Source organism: Mustelus asterias, chromosome 17 (genome assembly GCF_964213995.1).
Source record: "Mustelus asterias chromosome 17, sMusAst1.hap1.1, whole genome shotgun sequence".
Lineage (NCBI taxonomy): Eukaryota > Metazoa > Chordata > Chondrichthyes > Carcharhiniformes > Triakidae > Mustelus > Mustelus asterias.
Genome location: NC_135817.1, coordinates 19,739,464 through 19,763,902, shown reverse-complemented (window position 1 = coordinate 19,763,902; position 24,439 = coordinate 19,739,464). Strand labels below are relative to the sequence as shown.

The 24,439-nt window shown below is 42.5% G+C and overlaps 1 protein-coding gene across 2 annotated transcripts in view; it reads left to right on the top strand.

Moving 5' to 3' along the window:
* The window catches only part of LOC144506361 (rho GTPase-activating protein 6-like), a 725,901-nt gene that overhangs the window by 511,084 nt on the left and 190,378 nt on the right, over positions 1-24,439 (top strand). For both annotated transcript variants that reach the window (XM_078232372.1, XM_078232373.1), the window contains exon 2: positions 17,704-17,863. In XM_078232372.1, the coding sequence (XP_078088498.1) occupies positions 17,704-17,863 (160 nt within the window). The remainder of the gene's footprint in view (positions 1-17,703; positions 17,864-24,439) is intronic.

The following is a 24,439-nucleotide window of genomic DNA, read 5'->3' as shown; positions in this document are numbered from 1 at the left end:
AGACCCGAGGCCCAATCATTGTTTTGTAAAGGCTTAGCATAATTTCCTATATCTGTTAATAAACCAAAAATTATTTATGTTTTTTAAAACTGATTTCTCAACTTTCCCTATCCCATTCAGTGATTTTTTGTATGCATAAATCCTTAGGTCTCTCTGTTCCTGTAAACCCCCTTTAAATTTTACCATTTAACTTATATTCTTCATTCTTTCTATAAAATGTTAGCATCACACTTCTTTACATTAAATTTTACCATCCAGGTAGCTACCCATTTCATTGTCTGTCCTCCTGGAGTCTACTGCCATTCTTCATTATTTGCGTAATTTCCATATTTTGTTCTATCTGTACAATAACTCCAGGAGTCGGCTATAAAGGAGCAGTGCTTTATTGAATAAAGCAAAGCAAAACCACAAGCCTGTGGTGAACACAAACAGGTCCCAGCTGGGACAATGCAACAATGGACCCACTCGGGCCTGCTTTATACAGGGCTCTGTATATGAGCTCTATCTGGTGAGTTAATTACCAATTCCAAGGGAGCTCATATTCAGTGAGTCCTACAGGGAAGTCAGTCAGTGATTTCCAGTCTTGGGGGTTATCACAATCTAGAAACTTCAAACTTCTTCCCTACATGTTGCTGTGTCTACAGGACATCCCTGCTCCTTTTGGATCTTTTCCAGCAGGAGCTCCAGTGTCACCACGGAGAACCGTCTTCCTTGGTTCCTGAACCATACCGTAATGTTCAGTTTTCTGTCACCCAGCACACTCCACAACTTCAATGGAAGTGGGTGCAGCAGGCTCATATATAGGTCCCCACAGACAATTTGTCTAATGAGTGCTTGAGTGCTAAACCTTGCTTTAACACCTCCAGCCAAGTTTAACTTGTAGTAATTAACAATTAGGACCAAAATTGTGTGCTAAAACCAACTTTCAAACTGGCATGTCTTATTAGCGTGGCACCCATGTAATGCCTTTTTTTATCCTTGCACTAAAATAATCCTTAAGGTTTGGCAGCACGCTGTGTTACTTGCACAAAGCAGGCAGGCAACTGATTGTTGGCAGCAAGCCTCCAAATTAAAAGCAAGCTGTCATCACAATGAAAGACCATGTTGAGATCCCCATAAGTTTCATTTTAAATTTGATTCTGAGCAAGTGCATTTAAGAACTGAGGCGATGCTTTTCCCCTCACGGTTCATTTGGTATTGAGGTGTAACGATGTCACAAAAACGAGAGTAATGGGATGCCTGAAAGTTTATAAATAGAAGTTTCTTTGACTTGGCAAACCCTCAAAAAAAAGTCAGACAGAACGACCCATTTAAATAGCTTTAGTTGTAATGCTGTCTACGAGACCAGTAGAAATAGAAACTGCTATCCAGTCGTCTTATGCTGTTCTCTGAGGAACTGGCAGATGGAGCATTAGCGTGATGGAAACCCCAAGAATGCAGCATCGTGGGTGGACGAACCCAATAACCAGCCACCTTTGACAGTCTATTAATCCTATTAATTAGAGGCTTACAATGATGACCGGGAATGTAGGAATTACTAGACTAGGAAAGACCAAGGGCCATCTAATTTGCCATCTACCATCCTTGTAGTCTCATGACACAGCAATTACAGACTTAAGCTCATCATATTAAATTTACAATTGGGTATGAGCATTGAACTAGATACTTTACCTGACATTAATCCAATTGAGCCATAATTCACGCAGAACCACATGTTCTGGTAAGTCTGTTTCTCAGTTCCAAGCCTGAATTACACTTCTTCCATGAGGGTTTCCAGCCATACATGGCCAGTCAGAATCTTGCTTTACTGCCTTCAAGCTTGATGAGCAAAGTATTGAGAGTTTTTAAGCATGTTGAACAAAGTTGAATCTAATCCCTAATGCAGAAATGCCATCTGCTTTCGTAGTACCTCTCTGTACTACATTATGATTAAATTATGGGAACATGAAGATATGAGATGAAGGACAGAGTTCAACAATGATGTGTGCTTTCAATTTCTTCTCTCCTCCTCTCTTTAGTATGCTGAGATTCACTCTAAACTTGAAACTGGGGGCCTGGTTAGCTTAATGTAAAATACTGCGGATGCTGGAATCTGAAACACAAACATAAAAACGCTGGAAAATCTCAGCAGGTCTGACAGCATCTGCGGAGAGAGAATAAAGCCAATGTTTCGAGTCTAGATGACCCTTCGTCAGAGCTCTGCTGAAATGTTGGCTCTATTCTCTCCCCACAGCTGCTGTCAGACCTGCTGAGCTTTTCCAGCATTTTTCTGTTTTTGTTGTCCTGGTTAGTTCTCCTGGCTCGATAGCTATCATGTGGTTCAGATTAACACTCAACAGCACGGAGTTTGATCCCTGTTTTGGCTGTGGTAGATTCAGGGTTGGTCTCTGCATCCTTGCCCATAGTTAAAAAAAAAATCACAGTACTTTGCTATGGTTCAGTGAAACATCACCAAGAAGAAGAAGGTTTGTACAAAAGGAAGGGTACTCGGTTTAGGTACATGAGTGGCTGTGACTTTGCTTGACTATGAAAACATGCTCTGAACAAGAGGGATGGAAAATTGAAGAGAAAAATATAATTTTAAAAATCATAATTCTAATAGCATCAAAATGACAACGATCTGGAAAACATTTTAGCCAAAAACCTCCGACCTCCTCCGCGCAGAGATTCTTTGGTGCCGCTGCAGTGAATGGAGTTTTGGCTGAGCGCCTTCTCCATTCTTACTGGCAGCGGGACAGGAGTGGACGAGATCGGAGAATCCTGCCCTTTAAATGTAAATAGGATTTTAGCAAAAAATACATATGAGATAACCATAACACACTTGAGATTTTTAGTTATCCAGCCAGCATGACTTGTAGAGATATTCATCCACTACACTACAACCTAGCCCATGCCTTCAGTTTATTTCATCTATACCCGAGGCTACCATTGCAAAAGTATTTTGGTGTGAGCTGCAAAAGTTGCTATTTTTTTTAACTTTCACTCTCAGGATATGGGTGTCACTGGCAAGGCCAACAAGTGCATTCTTGAACACTGCAGTTCTTGCTGTGAAAGTAATCCTACAATAACATGCAGGGAAACTAATATATATTGGGATGGTACTTTGGAAACATAACACATATCAACTTTGGTTCAGTTGGTACGCAGTTGCCTCCCGAGCCAGAAAGGCTTGGTTGCAAGCCCACCTCCACAGGCATAAGTGTATGATCTAGACTGACACTTTTTTACTGAAGGAATGCTGCATTGTCGTGGGTGCTGCCTTTCAGAGTTGTCAAACTGATGTCTTCTCAGAAAAAAAGAGCAAGGCATTTCTCCTGATCTTCTAGATAAATCCCTTAGCCAACATTTACTAAGTTAAATAGCCTAGTTGCATTGGTTTTTGTGGGACCCTGCTGTGCACAATTTGGCTGCATGCTTCCCACACTGCAACAAGGACTATGCTACAAGCATGCTTCAGTGGTTGTACAACACTTAGGGATGACTTGAGGTCATGGAAGATGCTACATAAATGAAAGTTTTTTTGCATTTCCTATCCATTTGTCACTGAATAATGACACCAGAACTTGTGTTATATGACAACTAGAAATTCTAATCTAGGTAACGGATCTTGGAATAGTTTTGGAAAAAAACTTTATCCTGTTTTTGGACAGGAATAAAATGCATCAAATTCCTGGAATTGAGTGTGATTTCATTTTTTAGAAAATTAATTGCATTATCCATTGCAGAGAGAAGACTGGTAACAATCTCCATAGCAGTCAATAGTTGGCGTAGCTATATAACAAAGTCATCTGGAAGCCTTGTTTATGCTGCACAGATGAAATTATTATAAATGGCATTATTCCAGGAGCTGGATATCGCCAGAATGCACTAATTATTGGCTAAAGGTTCTTTGGAGCACTAAAGTACTTGAGACTTGTACTTTACAGTTTATGTACACAATTTGTAATGACCACTGGGTATGTTTGTATATGCTGAATTGTTGCACGGTATCCTGGTAATGTAAACATTATTCTGGAGAAGACATCTTTCCTGAAATAGCTAGAAATTGGTATGCTCCACCAATCTCAATTTAGGAACTTTAGGAACTGTGGGCAGGCACTGTATTACGCTAAGTGGTTAATATTGTGGTTTTAGTCTTATTCCACACTCACTAGTTAGAACATTCTGATTTGTAATTGGAAAGTGCATCTACCTACGGCTTTGGCATGTGGGCATTACTGGCAACGCTGGAATTTTGAGCTGCCCCAAGAAAGTGATGATGAAGGCCTGTTTGCCGGTAGCAAACCACTCAACAAACCAGTAAAGCACCACGCTTCAGAGTCCACCGTGTTGTACTTGTAGGGAAAAATCCCTTGTACCAGTGCATTCAAGGAGGTCGAGTCGCAAGGCAAGGTTCAAAGCGTTTTTCTTTATTGTACAATTACTGGGATCCCAGGGAGACCCCCGTAGCCAGCTTAGAAACAGTGGCTTGGCCACGTTGATCTCCACAGTTACACATTTGCTCTGGATATTTATAGGAATCCAAATTCGAGTGGGAACATTTGCTCGTACATTTCTACAATACCTAAAAAGTGGCCTATCTGGTCAGGAAGTTCCCTGGGAGACTTGTCAATTTGCATCTGTATGGTGTGTGTCCGTGTTAATGGGACTGCCTGTTCTTGCCCCGGTGTTTTAATGTGTTTCCCATTATCCTCTCGATGTGTCCCCTTATCTAAATCGACCTCTGATGTTTTGTGTCTGTATTCTATGCTTGCGAGATTAGGTGTTAATGTCATTTTGTCCTGCTGTGTGTAGGGGGATTTAATCTAATCTTTTATTCTTTTTATCCTGGTTTATTAAGTTTCTTTGCCTGCCTTGGCCATTTTATTCCCATAATATTTTATTTACAGTACAGTTATGCCATATATCCCACTGTAAGAAGTCTCACAACACCAGGTTAAATTCCAACAGGTTTATTTGGTAGCAAATACCATAAGCTTTCGGAGCAATGCTCCTTCGTCAGATGGAGTGGATACCCACTCCATCTGACGAAGGAGCATTGCTCCGAAAGCTTATGGTATTTGCTACCAAATAAACCTGTTGGACTTTAACCTGCTGTTGTGAGACTTCTTACTGTGCTTACCCCAGTCCAACGCCGGCATCTCCACATCATATATCCCACTGCCAGGTCTTGACTCGCAGATATCCCGATCTTCTGGCCAAGGGCCGGTTTAAAATGCAGCTTCGTGCTGTTGCTGGGCAGAATAAGGATCTTCCATCAAACTTGAATTAAAGGTCTCTCAGCTGTGCAGAGGGGGATTTAAACGAATGTCCATTCGGGTGTTCCCCTCTGCATTGTGGACACGTTATGAATGGTGCCAATCAGTCCAATAAATGAATATGTTTAATGAGGTGAATATTGATGAGATAATAAAAATATGGCTTTGGAAAATGGCCTACTTCATACTATATGATTAGAACCATAGAATCCCTACAGTGCAGAAGGAGGCCTATCAAGCCTGCACCAACTCTCTGAAAGAGCATCTTGCCCAGGCCAACAACCCCCCCCCCCAACCTTGTTCTATAACCCATTTACCATGACTAATCCATCTAACCTACATATTTGGACACTAAGGGGCAATTTAGCAAGGCCAATCCAACTAACCTACACATCATTGGACTTGATGACACATATAGGCTAGGTGATTTTAAGCGCAGAAATTTCCTGTCCTGAGGGGAATCAGTGAGAAGTCTCACAACACCAGGTTAAAGTCCAACAGGTTTAGTTGGTAGCAAAAGCCACTAGCTTTCGGAGCGCTTGCTGCTCCTTCGTCAGGTGAGTGGGAGTTCTGTTCACAAACAGGGCATTTAAAGACACAAACTCAATTTACAAAATAATGGTTGGAATGTGAGTCTTTACAGGTAATCAAGTCTCAAAGGTACAGACAATGTGAGTGGAGAGAGCGTTAAGCACAGGTTAAAGAGATGTGTATTGTCTCCAGACAGGAGAGTTAGTGAGATTTTGCAAGCCTAGGCAAGTGGTGGGGGTTACAGATGGTGTGACATTAACCCAAGATCCTGGTTGAGGCCGTCCTCATGTGTGCGGAAATTGGCTATCAGTCTCTGCTCAGCGACTCTGCGCTGTCGTGTGTTGTGAAGGCCGCCTTGGAGAACGCTTACCCGAAGATCTGAGGCCGAATGCCCGTGACCGCTGAAGTGTTCCCCAACAGGAAGAGAACACTCTGATACGCTGCAGGAAAGGATGTCCCGAGGCATGGTACATTGAGGAGACCATGCAGATGCTATGACAACGGATGAATGAACACCGCTCGACAATCACCAGGCAAGGGTGTTCTCTTCCTGTTGGGGAACACTTCAGCGGTCACGGGCATTCGGCCTCTGATCTTCGGGTAAGCGTTCTCCAAGGCGGCCTTCACGACACACGACGGCGCAGAGTCGCTAAGCAGAGACTGATAGCCAAGTTCCGCACACATGAGGACGGCCTCAACCGGGATCTTGGGTTCATGTCACACTATCTGTAACCCCCTGGGCTTGCAAAATCTCACTAACTCTCCTGTCTGGAGACAATACACATCTCTTTAACCTGTGCTTAACCCTCTCTCCACTCACATTGTCTGTACCTTTGAGACTTTGTTACCTGCAAAGACTCGCATTCCAACCATTATTTTGTAAATTGAGTTTGTGTCTTTATATTCCCTGTTTGTGAACAGAACTCCCACTTACCTGACGAGGAACAAAGAGCGGTCCGACAGCTAGTGGCTTTTGCTACCAAACAAACCTGTTGGATTTTAACCTGGTGTTGTGAGACTTCTTACTGTGTTTACCCCAGTCCAACGCCGGCATCTCCACATCATGGGAATCAGTGAACCAGTCAGATTTTTATGACAATCCATGCTTTATATTTCTAGAACATTTTCCAAGCTGATTTTAAATTCTTAAACTGCCATGATAGAGTTTTGACTCCTGTTCTCCTTTTGAGTTGGTGAAAGGTAATATATAACTGCAACTCCTTCCTTTCTAGTATCATCTGTTAATAAGTTTCACTTTCATATTTGGCTGCTTTTCCATTTCCTGTGTTGAGAGAAAAGACCAAAGGGTTGATTTTAAGTCCTGCTTGCCCAATGGCATGGTTAGATGGCGAAAATGGTGGCAACCACTTCTTTTCCATTTCCGATGCATAGCTAGGGGCCTTGTGTATACATGAAATCAGAATATGACAATGTAATTCGACACCAACCATTTTTTTATTGTTGATGGTGCAAGTAACCTGTGATGGCCAGTCTCACCAGTGTAACCTGGCAACAAATAGGCTCATGCCAGCAGAGACTGAGCAAAGGTAGGTAATTTTAACTTTTTGCTTCTTTGTGAGCTGGCAGAGCACAAGTGCCATTTTCGATCCCCTGTAGGAGCTTTCAGGTTCCCTGCCAAGGTTCTTCTTCCTCGTCCTTCCTTGCTCTAACCCACCTACTGCAGACTACTTTCCGCATGCTCTTCATAGCCATTCAATGCACATGCAAAATGCATACATTCCTGTTTGAAGCAGCCATGTCAAATCTGGCCTGCTTCGCAGTATTGAAAATAAAATTTTGCAGCATGGAAGGAGACTATTAGACCCACAATGCCTGTGCTGACTCTTTGAAAGCACTATCCAGTTATTCCTACTCCTTCACTTTTTCCCAACAGGCCTGCAATTTTTATTACAAGATATCTCAGCCTTTATCACTGGGATTGGGGGTTACTGTGCTAACTAGTTACTGAACCACACCAATGGTTGCAGGCAAACCTAGAGTGGAAACATTCTAAGATGATCGATGACTTTCAGGAACCATAGTTACAGGTGTATTTTTTTAGCATTTGCCACCAAAGAAATGATATTCAAAATTAACTGCAATTAAGTTTTTGACAGAGTGGTCAAAAGGAGGGGTAAGGGGGTCTTCTGCACAGTGGCAGCGGACCCCCCCCCCCCTTTCCCCTCCACTGACCTCGGGCAGAGTGGTGGCGGACCCCCCTTTCCCCTCCACTGACCTCGGGCAGAGTGGCGGCAGACCCCCCCTTCCCCTTCACTGACGTCGGGCAGAGTGGCAGCGGGCCCCCCTTCACCCCCACTGACCTTGGGCAGAGTGGCAGCGGACCCCGCCCCGCTGCCGCCACTTATCTCAGGCAGAGAACTGTTGGATGCTAGGCACTGAGCTCCTCATTAACTGGAGCGCCCGAATTGGACTTGTATGGGGCATGTCTGTTTCGTGCTGATTCTGGATGGGTAAATGCGGTGGTAAAGGGAAAAATGCCGGTAAAGTTGGGTGTGCAGCCCATTAAGTCAATTTAAATGGCGGTCGGGCCCACTTTGGGGGCGGTCCCGATCGTGGCCATTTTCGCTCCTTGATAAAGGGGGTACTGGCATGAAGGTGGGCGTGAATCGTGCTATTCGCCTCACGCCTGACTTTACCAAGTTTTCGTGCCCGAAAACGGATGCTATTTGGTGGTAAATTCTGGCCCAATATACCAGTTAGAGACACCGACAGCAGATCAGAGTTTGCAAGCAAGAGTTGAATATTGATTACAATGCTGTGTAATGTTGTTTAAAATCTTAATAACAGTTTTTCCTCTTTTTCCTTCAATATTGGATTTGTAAAGAGCAAAACTCACTTGCATTTTCTAGCACATTTAATGTAATGAAAAGTCAAGGTACGTCACAAAGGTCACAATCAGACACAAATGGATGCTGAGTCAAAAAAAATCATGATTAAAACCTGGCCAAAGGCAATTTTTTAGAGAAGGAAGTGGATTTTGAGCTTGTGGCCTAGACAATCGAAGGCATTGGCACATGGCCAAGAGTGAGGTGAAGGGAATCGGCAGGTGTCTACAAGACACCAGAGTTGTAGGATTGCAGATTTCTCATTCGAGTTAGGAGAGACTGCAGAGATGAGAGGGGGTGAGTCACGCCCAGTAGTGGATTTGTAGATGAAGGTGATTATTTGAAATTTAAGGCACTTCATCACTAGGAGCCAATTTACTTCTGGTCATCCTGAGATGAGCAAAATTTTGCATTGTTCATGTGCAATCTTGCATTGTGGAGGTCTGCGAAGGATTGTTGCGTCCAAAAGCCTTTGTCACATAACAAACAATATACGAAGGACATCCTGGAAAAGAGCATTTTACATTAAGGTCACAAATATTGTTGGTTGAAGGTCCTATGGAAACAAAATTAATATAATACAGCCATTAACAGATCATGTAGAGGATTTTCTTTGTACTCTAAATGAAGATGTACAGCTTGCTGCCACATGGAATGTTTAAAACAGGTAGAATTGTTTTATTTAATGGGAGACTTGATATATAAGGGAGAGTGTGGTAGCACGGTGGCACAGTGGTTAGCACTGCTACCTCACAGCTCCAGGGACCCTGGTTCAATTCCCGGCTTGGGTCACTGTCTGTGTGCAGTTTACATGTTCTCCCCGTGTCTGTGTGGGTTTCCTCCCACAGTCCAAAGATGTGGGGATTAGGTGCATTGGCCATGCTAAATTGCCCCTTCCTGTCCCACGATGTGTAGGTTAGAGGGATTACTGGGGTGGATATGTGGGGTTATGGGAATAGGGCCTGGGTGGGATTGTGATTGGTGCAGACTCGATGGGCCGAATGGTCTCCTTCTGCACTCTCAGAATTCTATGATAAGGGAAGAGGAGACAAGACTAAGAAGGGGCTTGAGTGGAGTATTGAGCAAATGGGCAGAATGGCTATTTTCTGTGCAGTAGGTTCTTGGGGTAAAAATTATGATTGAATGTTCTCTTTGCCTGCCGCCCCCCCCCCCCCCCCCCCCCCCGAACCATCCCCAAATGGTTAAAATTAAAATAAGACAGATGTGTGCATATTACTGTTGTTTCTCTTTCTTGAGCATCAAGGAAGGGTAACAGTGGTAATTCAAACTGTATGTTAATAGCCTCAAGCAAAACAATTGTAGCTCTTTAACGAGTATTTTCAGTTTTGACCATGGAAAACATGTTTATGCATAGTTCCTATGTTTGTCTACCCACATGTGATACACGAAATCCATGGGATTCACTAATTGATCTCCTTGTGAGGCTCATTGAATACGAGTTCTCCTGGTAACAGATAGTGAGTGACCTGCCCAGCTGAAATTCACACCTGGGCCTTTCATAAGGCAGACCCAAGACTGGCTATGCTGAACTGTGGGCAAGGACTAGTGTGTGTACACCATGATAGTGGTGTTCTACTTTGCATTCTGTAATGAACTATGTTCCTTTCCAGTCGGGCTTCCCAAGTCATTACACCATATTGAAAATACACTTGCCAGTTTCACATATTGCACATTTTCATCAAGCTATGTATAGTAATAGTCGTCTCCTCCTGACTATTTGCAACTCCTCTGATTTTTTTTTGTGGCCAGACTAGGTAAGGATGGCAGATTTCCTTCCCCTAAAAAGGCAGTTGTCATGGGAAACTTGCTTCTATATTCCAGATTTATTAATTGAATTTAAATTCCACCACCAGTGAGATTGGAATCCATATCTCCAGAGCGTTACCTGGGCCTCTCGATCACTAGGCCAGTGACATTGCCACTATGCCATCATCTCTGCCTGTGAGTCAACAAATGGAAATAATAATTGGGAAAAGCATTAGGGAGTCAACAAGACAAAAGAAAAGCCATAACACATCCTTATTGAGCCTGATGGAAACAATAGATTACTTTCTGAATTGCAAAATCAAGGAAATTTATGTTTTGGCATTTTCTGTTAATCCTTTCTGTTTATTAATATAATAGTGTTGGCTGAGTAGTTACTAACATTTTCATTTAAAAATAAAATATTTTTGTTTTTCTCAGAGTAGTTCTACCTAATATTTAAAGAACTGCCATTTCGGATCTTCCAATAGCTAGTTTATCCCTCTCATGCAACATTACCATGATTAATGTAAGCAAACCTTGGGCTCACTTGAGTTTGAACCAAGTTCCAGGCAGTCCTGCTGGTGAATGGTGACCAAAGCTCTGACCCTGAATTCTGGGTTTACGTCCAGCGATATTCACAGTTACATAACTGTTCTCCAAGGGAAAAGTGAGAAAATACGAAGACAGCAACTATAAACCATAATCAATGTTTTTATTGAAACACAAACAGGGATCGCATTGTGTTAGGATCTGAAAATGACTATTTAAATTATATTTTTGGTGCAAAAGCCCTCTGGGGCAAAATTAACGCATGAGGTTTCTTTTCAGGGTCTTTGCAAGATTTGATTTGCTTCATTTCATTTTCCGGGTTCGAATATCATTTGAAAAGTATGTGTCCATGCACAATCAGTACATTCATTGGCATTTCCCTGAGGTTTCAAGATTATTACGAAATGATGTGCTGAAACTACTCACACCATTAATCATTACTTTCTACATTAACTTGAATTATATATCCTGGAATCTTAGCCACACTTGCTGTCTGTGTGAAAGTTTCCTGTATACTGAAAGAGAAGAAGGAATATATTGATTTCTCACAATGGGATTCAATAATTTACTGGAAAATAGACCAATTTATTTTACACTCTGTGTTGACTGGCTTTGAGAGCTCTGAAATATATATATATATGTATATGTGTGCATGTTTGAGACAAAATTCATCCTTTATTGTGTTGTCAGACGACTTCTATAGCCATTGAGACAGCACTATTGTTAGGAGTACAATGTAGACTCCTGTTACCTAATACACTTCATTAAAATAGTTTTAATGAAGTGTATTTTGTCACTATTCCCTTAGAGAATAGTATGAAATGGTGGAAGAATTCACAGTCTGCCATGTAACCATCCCTATACCAGTGGGTAAGGTGATAAGTCTTGTACAGAGTTCATGGGCTCCCGCTACACACACACTGGGTATGTGTAGTGCCCATTCCCCGAAATTAACAGACACAAGTATCTGCTGGATGGCACGGTGGCAAAGTGGTTAGCACTGCTGTCTCACAGCGCCAGGGACCCGAGTTTGATACCCGGATTGGGTCACTGTCTGTGCGGAGTCTGCACGTTCTCCCCGTGTCTGCATGTGTTTCCTCTCTCAGTCCAAAGTTGTGCAGGTTAGGTTGATTGGCCATGCTAAATTGCCCCTTAGTGTCAGGGGGACTAGCAGGGTAAATACGTGGGGTTAAAGGGATAGGGGCTGAGTGGGATTGTGGTCGGTGCAGACTCGATGGGCCGAATGGCCTCCTTCTACACTGTAGGGATTCTATGATTCTGTGCTCGCTATTAACATGAATTCAGAGCCAGAGCTCTGGTCTTCACTCACTAGGACTGTCTGAAATGGTTTTCGAACCCTCCTCTTCTGACTCTGAAAAGGAAGGCACCCACAAGCTTCCCATTGAGCCAATGATAGAAAATAGTTTAAATGTTCTCTTTTATTTACTTCTTGAAAAAATTAGTGTGTTAAATTAAAGTATCTGGTGTAAAATACTGATACAAGGAAGAAATTTAATGGCTAATATCTGTGGGTGTATAATTGCATGCAGAATGCAGTGCATCATTGTAATTCTGGAAATTAAAAAATGTCTCTGTCCTATTCACCACAGGTGTGGAGATGCCGGCGTTGGACTGGGGTAAACACAGTAAGAAGTTTAACAACGCCAGGTTAAAGTCCAACAGATTTATTTGGTAGCAAAAGCCACACAAGCTTTCGGAGCTCTAAGCCCCTTCTTCAGGTGAGTGGGAATTCCCACTCACCTGAAGAAGGGGCTTAGAGCTCCGAAAGCTTGTGTGGCTTTTGCTACCAAATAAACCTGTTGGACTTTAACCTGGTGTTGTTAAACTTCTTACTCTATTCACCACAGACATGCCAACAGTATTCAGTTTTGGCATGGTTTTACCATGGAAGAGATGGCTAGTTGACTAAAGCTACAAGCAATTGAAATTAAAGTCTGGGCAGATTTTGGTGTTACCTCCACCCCACAACAGTTATTTCCTTGCACATCTGCTCATTTTGATGATGCTATATTGTTTTTTAGTCAATTTCACCAGCAGTGTAGGTGGAAGCAATAATAACTTGTGTTAATGTAACATCTTTAATCTGCAAAATATCTCAAGGAACTTGTACTGAAGTATAAACAGGCAGACTGACACTGAGCTGAATGAAGGAGATATGAGATGGGATAACTTAAAGCTTGGTCAAAGAGAGTCTTAAAGAGGAAGAGGTAAGATGGAATAGAAGGATTGCAGCTTCACATGATTATCACTATGGTATGCTACGGATTTATGGTTTGATTTATTATTGTCACATTGTATTAATATACAATGAAAAGTATTGTTTCTTATGTGCTATACAGACAAAGCATTCTGTTCTTAGAGAAGGAAAGGAGATGGGGCAGAATATAGTGTTACAGTCATAGCTAGGGTGTGGAGAAAAATCAACTTAATATAAGGTAGGTCCATTCAAAAGTCTGATATCAGCAGGGAAGAAGCTAATCTTGAGTCGGTTGGAAAGTGACCAATGTCAAAGAATGCAGGAAACTTTAAGTGAAGCAAAGCTCATGCTGTAATCTAATATTTTGCTCCCAATGACCGACAAAAATAGATACTCTAAAGACAAAAACCCTATTGGTGAAATTTAATTGACTGGGTGGGAAACCTGATGCCTTCCAACCTCTGCCCCAATTTAAGTCTAGGGCATGTGGATATCTTTCCTGCCCTGCCACCAATTGAGAGCCCACTTGACGGCCTCCTCCTGCCACCTGTGGTATTCAACCAACAGTGGGTGGGGTAGCCATAGTGTGGGAAGCCCCAAAAGCAAGCACAAAATGTGAGCTCTTGGGTTTGTACCAGCATATCCCAGGCACCAACATGCTCCTAGACACAAAGTACTGTAATGTTAAAATAATTCAAGCCTACAGTGCTAGCTTTCAGCCTAAAAGTAATGTGTGCACTGCAATCTGGAACCTTCCCTGGCCATCTAATCATATTAATTCCGAACTATCTTTGGAGTGTTTCTTTCTCCAAACAATTGTTTTTTGTGGCCTTGAAGGAACTACCTTTCCTGACTAATTGTACATTTATATGGTGTAAAACCTCTGACCTTACAAAACATGACTTACTGTGAACAATGCATGGGCGATTAACAACAGTAGTGTAAATGACTACCTAACTTCTGAGTCAGATGGCTGTGAATTCAAGTCCACTCCAGAGATACGAGACCATAACCTAGGCTGACACTTTAGTGTAGTGCTGAGGGAGTGTTGTGCCATTGGAGGTGCTGTCTCTTGAATAAGCACTATTGTAAAGAAGAGCAAGAGTTTTCTCGGATAGCCTACCCACTATTCATCCCACAAACCATATTGTTTAAAAATCCGGTAATTTATTAATTGTGTGAAGATGGCTTCTCTGTTTCCCAAGTTGCAGCAGCAACAACATTTCAGAAAAATTCCATTGGCTGCAAAATTCTTTGGGATGTCCTGAGGTTGTGTAAGGTGATTCGTAATTCAAGTCTAATTTTTCTTTGTCTGTTTTGTTTTCATTGTCACGGTTCAAGCCAAATCACAATGCAAAGAATGGTATCGGAATCAAAGATGTTCTCCAATAGCCCTAAATTCTAGAGCCAGAATGTCAATGAAGGGACTGAAATGCGTACATGTAATCACCCGGTCTTAAACTGCAGTGTCTAATTGATGTTCATCTGAAGCAAGTCCCTCATAGAACATAGAACATTACAGCGCAGAACAGGCCCTTCGGCCCACGATGTTGCACCGACCAGTTAAAAAAAAAAACTGTGTGGCAGGCTGGTGCAAAAGGCTAAATCTCACGGGATCAAAGGTGAACTAGCTAGATGGGTACAGAACTGGCTTGGACATAGAAGACACAGGGTAGCAGTGGAGGGGTCTTTTTCTGATTGGAGGTCTGTGACTAGTGGTGTCCACATCATGACTAGTGGTGTTCCGCAGGGCTCTGTACTGGGACCTCTGCTGTTTGTGATATATATAAATGATTTGGAGGAAGATGTAGCTGGTGTGATCAGTAAGTTTGCGGACGACACAAAGGTTGCTGGAGTTGCAGATAGTGATGAACATTGTCAGAGAATACAGCAGGATATAGATAGGCTGGAACATTGGGCGGAGAAATGGCAGATGAAATTTAATCCAGATAAATGCGAAGTGATGCATTTTGGTAGATCTAATGCATGGGGGAGCTAAATAATAAATGGCAGAACCATCAGGAGTATAGACATACAGAGGGATCTGGGTGTGCAAGTCCACAGATCCTTAAAGGTGGCAGCACAGGTGGAAAAGGTGGTGAAGAAGGCATATGGCACGCTTGCCTTTATTGGACGGGGCATAGAGTATAAAAGTTGGCATATGATGTTGCAGTTATATAGAATGTTGATTCGGCCACATTTGGAATACTGCATCCAGTTCTGGTCGCCACACTACCAGGAGGACATGGGGGCTTTGGAGAGAGTGCAGAAAAGGTTTACCAGGATGTTGCCTGGTATGGAGGGTATTAGCTATGAGATGAGATTGAGTAAACTAGGGTTGTTCTCCCTGGAAAGACGGAGGTTGAGGGGCGACCTAATATAAGTTTATAAAATTATGAAGGGCATAGATAGGGTGAACAGTTGGAAGCTTTTTCCCAGGTCAGAAATTACAAACACAAGGGGTCACAAGTTCAAGGTAAGGGGGGCAAGGTTCAATGCAGATATGCGTGGGACGTATTTTACACAGAGGGTGGGGGCCTGGAATGCACTACCAAGCAAGGTGGTTGAGGCAGACACGCTAGGATCATTTGAGACTTGTCTCGATAGCCACATGAACAGACTGGGAATAGAGGGATACAAACGGATGGTCTAGTTAGGAACACATGATCGGTGCAGGCTTGGAGGGCCGAAGGGCCTGTTCCTGTGCTGTATTGTTCTTTGTTCATTTGGTTACAGAGATAAATACTTGCACTTTGTGGTATAAGTGTTCCTGACCTTTTGGCTAAAATTAAGCCTGAGATCAGGTGTAATGCCTGTTCTTGTCAGTTTGGATCAAGTATCTCCTTTTGTGGGGACCATGTATTGGATTCAAGTTGAACTGATTTTTGAAGCAAGTAAGGAGATGGATTACTCCACCCACTCAGCGCATTGGCCTTCTACCTCTGAGAAATGAATAATTTTTTAAAAAGTGATCCTAACCTTACAAAAAGGCCACACTATGAGCAGCACTCTGGAATAACCACTTCCAAAGTGGTACAGCAATGAGTGGGGATTTCACCTTCAAAGATTCCTTCCATTATTATTGTCCAAAATTATTACTAAAGACTCCTGAGAGATTTTGGAGGCTGTTTGTCTTTTGTTTTGAATAGTTGCTTTATAGCGTACATTCATCAATTGGCTTCTTGTATTGCACCAAGGTAATTTTTAACCTGTACATGTTTGGTCTGGCAGCAGATTTGGCCAGATTTCACTGTCCCGATAATGGCGAAGCTAATAGCACTAGCTGTTGCTTATGCATCCATGTTACAACAACATAAGGTGAGGAGCAGATAGGTGTTTGAATGCCAATATCCAGTAATTTCTGATAGTTACTGTTTTGCCAAAATTATGCTTCATTGAGCTTCGCAATTGACATGTTTCAAGTGATGTGAAATGACTGAACCTGCGTGATAGGTATGAACTAACCAGCCATAGAAAGTTAAATCTTGTCATTCCAAGCATATGTACTCTTCCTGATGTGGTAGTTTCTGCCAGTCAACTCTCTGGCACTGAAACAAGCAATTACAAATGTGGAGTCTCATTTCATTAACAAATCATTGTTGGAGATTTTAAAAAGGTTATTTTTAAAACTCTTTCTTTCCTCATCCTCTCTTTCTCTGTGTCTGGTTGGACCTTGAATTCATCTACTCCGAGCTATATTTCTCTCTCTGTCCATCTCTTTATTTCTCTATTTTTCCATCTTATTAGTGAAGGAGATTACCTGATTCCCCTGCTGTGCTGTTATCAGCTCACTTTTAACACTTCAGTGGGTAAAAATGTTGTGAAACGAAGCATACAAGGTACGTCGAACCAATGCAAATACTTTTAGATGTCCGGCTTATAATGAAAAAAAACATGGTGCCTGGGCCAATATATTCGCCAGCAAGTTGATAACCTTACACAAGCTAACTTGCACATGCTGGAGAGTGAATTCATAGATGCTGAATTAAAGGAGTCTCACTAGGTGGGGACCATCAGACACAGGAAGATCTGGCTCTGATTAAATTTCTCAATTTGTGGAATTAAATCTGCTTTTCGTTTCTAATCAAAATTATATCACAGTCACTGCCTTCATTTTGGCTGCTCCTGTTTGAGATTTGATGAAGTTATATTTTCTTGCTGATAGAATATTTGCTTTATTGGACAAAACTATTTGATTTAAAATAGAAAATGCTGGAAAACCTCAGCAGGTCTGGCAGCATCTGTGGAGAGAGAAAAACAGAGTTAACATTTTGAGCCCATATGACTCTTCTTCAGATCTTTGAAGCGTCGTCTTTAGCTCTGAAGAAGTTATACAGACTTACAATGTTAGCTCTGGTCAGTTCAAGTACCTGTCATGAACATGCTGCACAAAAATAACGTCATTGAGTCGAGCAAACCCAATTCTCAAATTTTACTAAAAATCCTGGTTAATTGGTGATAGGAGAGGATGATGTGCTCTGCTGTGCACTGTTTTTATGTGATCCCTTTTTATTAACAATTCTTTTCACAACAGGGTGACTTTACGTGGAACAGCATGTCTGGCCGCAGTGTTCGACTGAAACCAGTCCCGATTCAAAGTCTCTCAGAACTGGAGAGAGTACGGCTTCAGGAAGTGGCTTTTTATCGATTGCAGCAGGACTATGACTTGGGCTGCCAAGTTACAATTCCAAAAGGTAAGACCCGAGAAGCAAGTAAAGATTGCTACTCTTATTTTTTTTTAAATTGGCTGTTGCTTAATTAACAAACATGTGAATTGAGACGTTAATCCCAAGTTCTAAACTCTCTGGTCAGGGAAATGGCAGCCTCTCCAGTGGTGTAGCAGTATTGTCACTGGTGTATTCCATAGACCCCAAGCAGATGGTGAAATTAAAATTAGCTAAAAATTTGGAATTAAAAGTCTAATGATGACCATAAAACCATTGTCAATTGTCATAAAAACCCATCTGGTTCATTTGTATCCTCTAGGGGAGATAATCTGCCATCCTTACCTGGTCTGGCCTATATGTGACTCCGGGATGTGGTTGACTCTTAAATGCCCTCTGCAATGGCCTAGCAAGTCACTCATTTGCATCAGACCATTAAAAGGTCTAACGAACGAAACAAGATGATCAACCTAGGCACCAGAAGCAACCACAGCAAACTCAGCCCTGTCAAACTTACAAAGTCCTCCTTACTAATATTTGGGGGCTCGTGTGAAAATTAGGCAAGCTGTCTCCCAGACCAAGTAGTCCAGAAACAGCCTGACACAGTTAGACTCGTGGATCCATATCTTAAATATAATGTCCCAGACTTCACCATCACCATCCCTGGGTATGTCCTGTCTCACCGGCAGGACAGACTCACCAGAGGTGGCAGCACAGTGTTACAGTCGGGAGGGAATTGCCCTGGGAGTCTGGATTCTATGAAGTCTCAAGTCTATGGCATAAGGCCAAACATGAGCAAGGAAGCCTCCTGCTGATTACCACGTACTGCATCACTCTTTCCCCCCATCTCAGCTGACAAGCTAGTATACCTTCATGTTGAATACCAGTTGGAGGAAGCACTGAGGGTGGCAAGGGCACAGAATGTGCTTTGGTGATGTCCATCACCAAGAATAGCTCAGTTGCACCACTAAACACAAAGCTGACCAAGCCCTAAAGGGCATAGCTGCTAGACTGGGACTGTGGCAGGTGGTGAGGAAAAACCAGAGGGAAAAACATACTTGAGCTCATCCTCTCCAAACTACCTGCTACGGATGCATTTGCCCATACTGGCATCTTCTATCCAGCAATGTGGACAATAGCCTTGGTATGTCCTGTACACAAAAAGCAGGACAAATCTAACCAAGTTAATTACTGCCTGATCAGTCTACACTCAATCATCAAGAAAGTGATCGAAATGAGTCATGAACAAATCTACTCACCAGGGCCACTTAGCTCTTGACTTCATTACATCCTTGGTTCAAACTTGGACAAAAGAGCTGAATTCTGGAGGTGAAGTACTCGAGTGACTACCCTTGACATCAAGGCAGCATTTGACCAAGTGTGGCATTTAGGAGCCCTAGCAAAATGGGAATCAGGGGGAAATCCTTTACTGGTTAGTGATACCTGGCTCAAAGGAAAATGGTTATGTCAATTATCTCAATTCCAGGACACCACTGAAGGAGTTCTCAGGGTGGTGACCTAAGCCCAACCAGCTTTAGCTCATACATCAATGACCATCCTTCCATCAGAAGTAGGGATGTTCACTGATGATTTTAGCTCTATTCATAACTTCTCAGACACTGAAACAGTCCATGTCCAAATGCAGCAACTCATCCAGGTAAATGAAGGTTATTCCATCACACTCCTGATTTGTGCCTAGTAGATGGTGGACAGCCTTTGGAAAGTCAGGTGGTAAGTTACTCACTGCAGGATTCCCAGCCTCTGACCTGCACTTGTAGCCACAGTATTTGTATGGCTAGTCCAGTTCAATTTCAGGTCAAGGGTAACCCCCAGGATTCAGCAAAAGTAATGTGACTGAATGTCAAGGGATGCAGCAAGACCTGGACAATATCAAGGCTTGAACTGACAAGTGGCAAGTAACATCTATGCCACACCAATCAATGTCAGGCAATGACCATCTCTAACGAGAGAATCTTACCATTATCCCTTGACATTCAGTCACATTACTTTGCTGAATCTTGGGGGTTACCCTTGACCTGAAATTGAACTGGACTAGCCATAGTGCTGAGTCTGCATGTTCTTCCCATGTCTGCATGGGTTTCCTCCGGGTGCTCCGGTTTCCTCCTACAGTTCGAAAGACGTGCTGGTTAGGTGCATTGACCATGCTAAATTCTCCCTCTGTGTATCCAAACAGGTGCCTGAGTATGGCAACTAGGGGATTTTCACAGTAGCTTTCATTGCAATGTTAATGCAAGCCTACTTGAGACACTAATAAACAAAATATACACAAGTCCACTGCATAAATTTATTGTTTAAGTACAGATTTAAGTATTATTCGCTCCCACCCCTCTTTAAGCAGTTGCTCTACCATTATTATTTCTGTCCCTGTAAAGGTGATGATTTAACTGGTGGATGAATTTCACTGATGTTGGAAGTATTCCAGTGCCCTGCCTGAGCAGCCATTCTCCTGCGTGAAGACAATGAAAGTTGGCAGGTAGTAGCGAGTATCACAGCCAAAATGAACCCTATCCTCACTTCAATATCCACACACATGCAGTTCAGCAGAACCCAATAAGAATGACGCAGCCAATTTTCAATTCCAGCACCACTGTGCCACCAAGTCAGATCTAGCCCGTTCCGGCCAACTATTGGAGTTCAACTCTGCCAGTCACTGGTTCAGCCTCGTTGGCATTTGGAATCATTCATAGAATTGCACAGGAGGAGGTCATTCAGCACCTTGTTACTGTGCTGGCTCCTTGAAAAGGCTACTCATTGGACATATGCTCCCTGCTCTTTCCACCTAGCCCTGAAAATATTTTCTTTTAAAATATTTATCATATTCTCTTTTGAAAGATACCATCGGATTTATTAGCACCACTTTTTCAGGCAGTACATTCCATATCATTGTGTAAAACAAAACTCTCCTTGTCTTTCCTCAGGTTCTTTTGCTGACCATCTTAAATATATGTCCCTGGTTACTAACCCTCCTGCTAGTGTAAACAGTTTCTACTATTAATTATATCAAAATCCCTCAGCATTTTGAAAGTTTCAGTGAACCATTTTATCACTTATTGGAAATGATGGGAAGACTGTACCATCCATGTTAAGAGTCAACATCCAGAATGAATTACAAGAGGAGTCTCATTTATAATCGGGGTAGGGTGTAATAGATTTCTAAGATCACAAACAATCTGGTGAATTGAAAATGTTGCAAATGCATGTGATCAGCAAATGTTAGAGAAGGTAACATTTAATTATAGACCGGTTAGTCTTACTTCGGTGGTTGGTAAATTGATGGAAAGGGTCCTTAGGGATGGGATTTACGACCATTTAGAAAGATGCGGATTAATCCGAGATAGTCAGCACGGATTCGTGAAGGGCAGGTCGTGCCTCACAAATTTGATATAATTTTTTGAGGAGGTAACTAAGTGTGTTGATGAAGGTAGGGCAGTTGATGTCATATACATGGATTTTAGTAAGGCGTTTGATAAGGTCCCCCATGGTCGGCTTATGATGAAAGTGAGGAGGTGTGGGATAGAGGGAAAGTTGGCCGATTGGATAGGTAACTGGCTGTCTGACCGAAGACAGAGGGTGGTGGTCGATGGAAAATTTTCGGATTGGAGGCAGGTTGCTAGCGGTGTGCCGCAGGGATCAGTGCTTGGTCCTCTGCTCTTTGTGATTTTTATTAATGACTTAGAGGAGGGGGCTGAAGGGTGGATCAGTAAATTTGCTGATGACACCAAGATTGGTGGAGTAGTGGATGAGGTGGAGGGCTGTTGTAGGCTGCAAAGAGACATAGATAGGATGCAAAGCTGGGCTGAAAAATGGCAAATGGAGTTTAACCCTGATAAATGTGAGGTGATTCATTTTGGTAGGACAAATTTAAATGTGGATTACAGGGTCAAAGGTAGGGTTCTGAAGACTGTGGAGGAACAGAGAGATCTTGGGGTCCATATCCACAGATCTCTAAAGGTTGCCAGTCAAGTGGATAGAGCTGTGAAGAAGGCCTATAGTGTGTTAGCTTTTATTAACAGGGGGTTGGAGTTTAAGAGCCGTGGGGTTATGCTGCAACTGTACAGGACCTTGGTGAGACCACATTTGGAATATTGTGTGCAGTTCTGGTCACCTCACTATAGGAAGGATGTGGAAGCGCTGGAAGGAGTGCAGAGGAGATTTACCAGGATGCTGCCTGGTTTGGAGGGTAGGTCATATGAGGAAAGGTTGAGGGAGCTAGGGCTGTTCTCTCTGGAGCGGAGGAGGCTGAGGGGAGACTTAATAGAGGTTTATAAAATGATGAAGGGGATAGATAGAGTGAACGTTCAAAGACTATTTCCTCGGGTGGATGGAGCTATTACAAGGGGGCATAACTATAGGGTTCGTGGTGGGAGATACAGGACGGATATCAGAGGTAGGTTCTTTACGCAGAGAGTGGTTGGGGTGTGGAATGGACTGCCTGCAGTGATAGTGGAGTCAGACACTTTAGAAACATTTAAGCGGTTATTGGATAGGCACATGGAGCACACCAGGATGATAGGGAGTGGGATAGCTTGATCTTGGTTTCAGATAAAGCTCGGCACAACATCGTGGGCCGAAGGGCCTGTTCTGTGCTGTACTGTTCTATGTTCTATGGTGCAGATTAATGTTTCGGTGTGATTTATTTTTAGTTATCAGAATTTGGTAACAAGGTTTTATTTTGATATTAACTCACCCTCGTCTCTCCTGTTGTACCTGTTAATTCTCAGATACTTTCAACCAGTTTACTTACTCCAGGGTTTTACCCTGGTGCCCTTATTTGCAAGGTGGACAAAGGACAAACACAAGTAAAGGTTCAACAAGTTTATTAATAATTACACTATTAACCCTTAAATTACCCACATAAAACAAGAGGATACCCCAGATTCAAGTATACTACCCGTAAAGATGGTTTGGTTAAACTGCAGGCCCGATTCTCTGAGTCCCTCTGGTCTGTCGTCACGAAGGTGAGTCTCGATGGCAGCTTCTTCCTTCTCTGGTCAGTCTTCCGAATGGTCACAACTGCCTCCCTCGTCGAGTCTTCGCTGCAGTGTGCCTCTGAGTGTGTCCCTTTATCCCCAGCCTGCTTGCCTTTCCAGAAACTTCTCTGGCTTCCAGCCAATGAGGTCCCAGGAGGTGGTTCCAATACCCAGTGGGTTTCTTGATGTCTGCCTGACAGGACACCAGGGTCCGCCCCCCAGGTGTCCATCTCCATGTTGTTGAACTTGTTATCAGATAAGGTATCTACAGGATCTCTTGGTGACAGAAAGTCTGGCCCGATCTGGGCTTCTAACAATAGACCGATGCATTTCAATGAGGTGCCATGATCTCCTGCTAAGTCTCAAGTAGAGTGTAACGACCGTTGATGGGTGGTTGATGGGTCAGGCCCAGACACATTTGTGTATTGTACAATTGGCCTGCCTGAGGTTTGACTGTGTTTTATTTCAATATTTCCAATTCTTTAATTTAGGATATCCAATTTTATCAGCCTTAAAACTAGGCCCTGTTTATATCACCACACTCCTGAGGCTGCATATAAAATAGTTAAAGTAGTCATATTTGATACTTCCAATCTAAATGACCATCTGCCTGCTCATGGGTTGCCATTTCGTATGAAGGTATGCGATAAGATGTGATGATGAGTTAGCTTTGTCTTATCATTGTACTGTAGATGTGTGATGCCATGATTTTGTACTCTCATGCTGTTTCTCTGGAGAGCACTGATGTTGTTGAAGGAATTGCAGGTCGATTCATAGTCTGGTGAGCCACAAAGTGAATGTACTGTAACCATCTCTAAACTAACCAACTGGGTGGTTAGTCTATACAGCAGGAGAGTTTTATGGACACCTACTCCCATCTGCTGTTGGAGGCACCACCCATGACCCCATCCAACAGATGTGAATAATCCAATACAATGCAATATGAACCCAGAATTCAGAACCGGACGTTATTGGGGTGATCTGGAGTGGGATTCAAACCCAACACCTTTAGTCTCCCAGCAGGAGACTAATGTTAAAATTCCTCCCTTTGCAAAGAAATGTCGAGGTGAGAAGATGAATCCCATGCCTTCAAGGCTCTTCTATTAATTCAATGACTCATAAAACCACCAGCAATATTGTACTTGAGCTTTATTTTCACCTCTACAATAACAGTGATTGAATGTTGGACTTGCCATTCACTAAACTGCAGCCACACACACATCCCACTGTACTTTTATTCCACTTCCTTATTTTCATTAATCTGAATTTTGGATTTTGTTAGTGCTCGGAGTTGGCATGTGCATTTTGTCTTCTCCTTTGTGAAACTCAGTGCCATGCACCACGGTACCTTAACCGGGTGTACCATCCTTGTGTCACTTGATTCATGAGAATATTTTCATTTTATATAGCCTTGTGGTGAAATAAATTTATTCCCTTAAATAGATGAGAAATTCTAGTTCTTGGTAAATTTATTTAATAAAAGCAGCAAGGCTGCTTTAAACTCTCCTCTTTAGTTGACATGGGAGCAAGATGAGGCCAATCAGTCCCTTCACTGGGAATACCACCATCTGGAAGGTTCCCTCCAAATCAATCACTATCCTGACTTGGAAATACA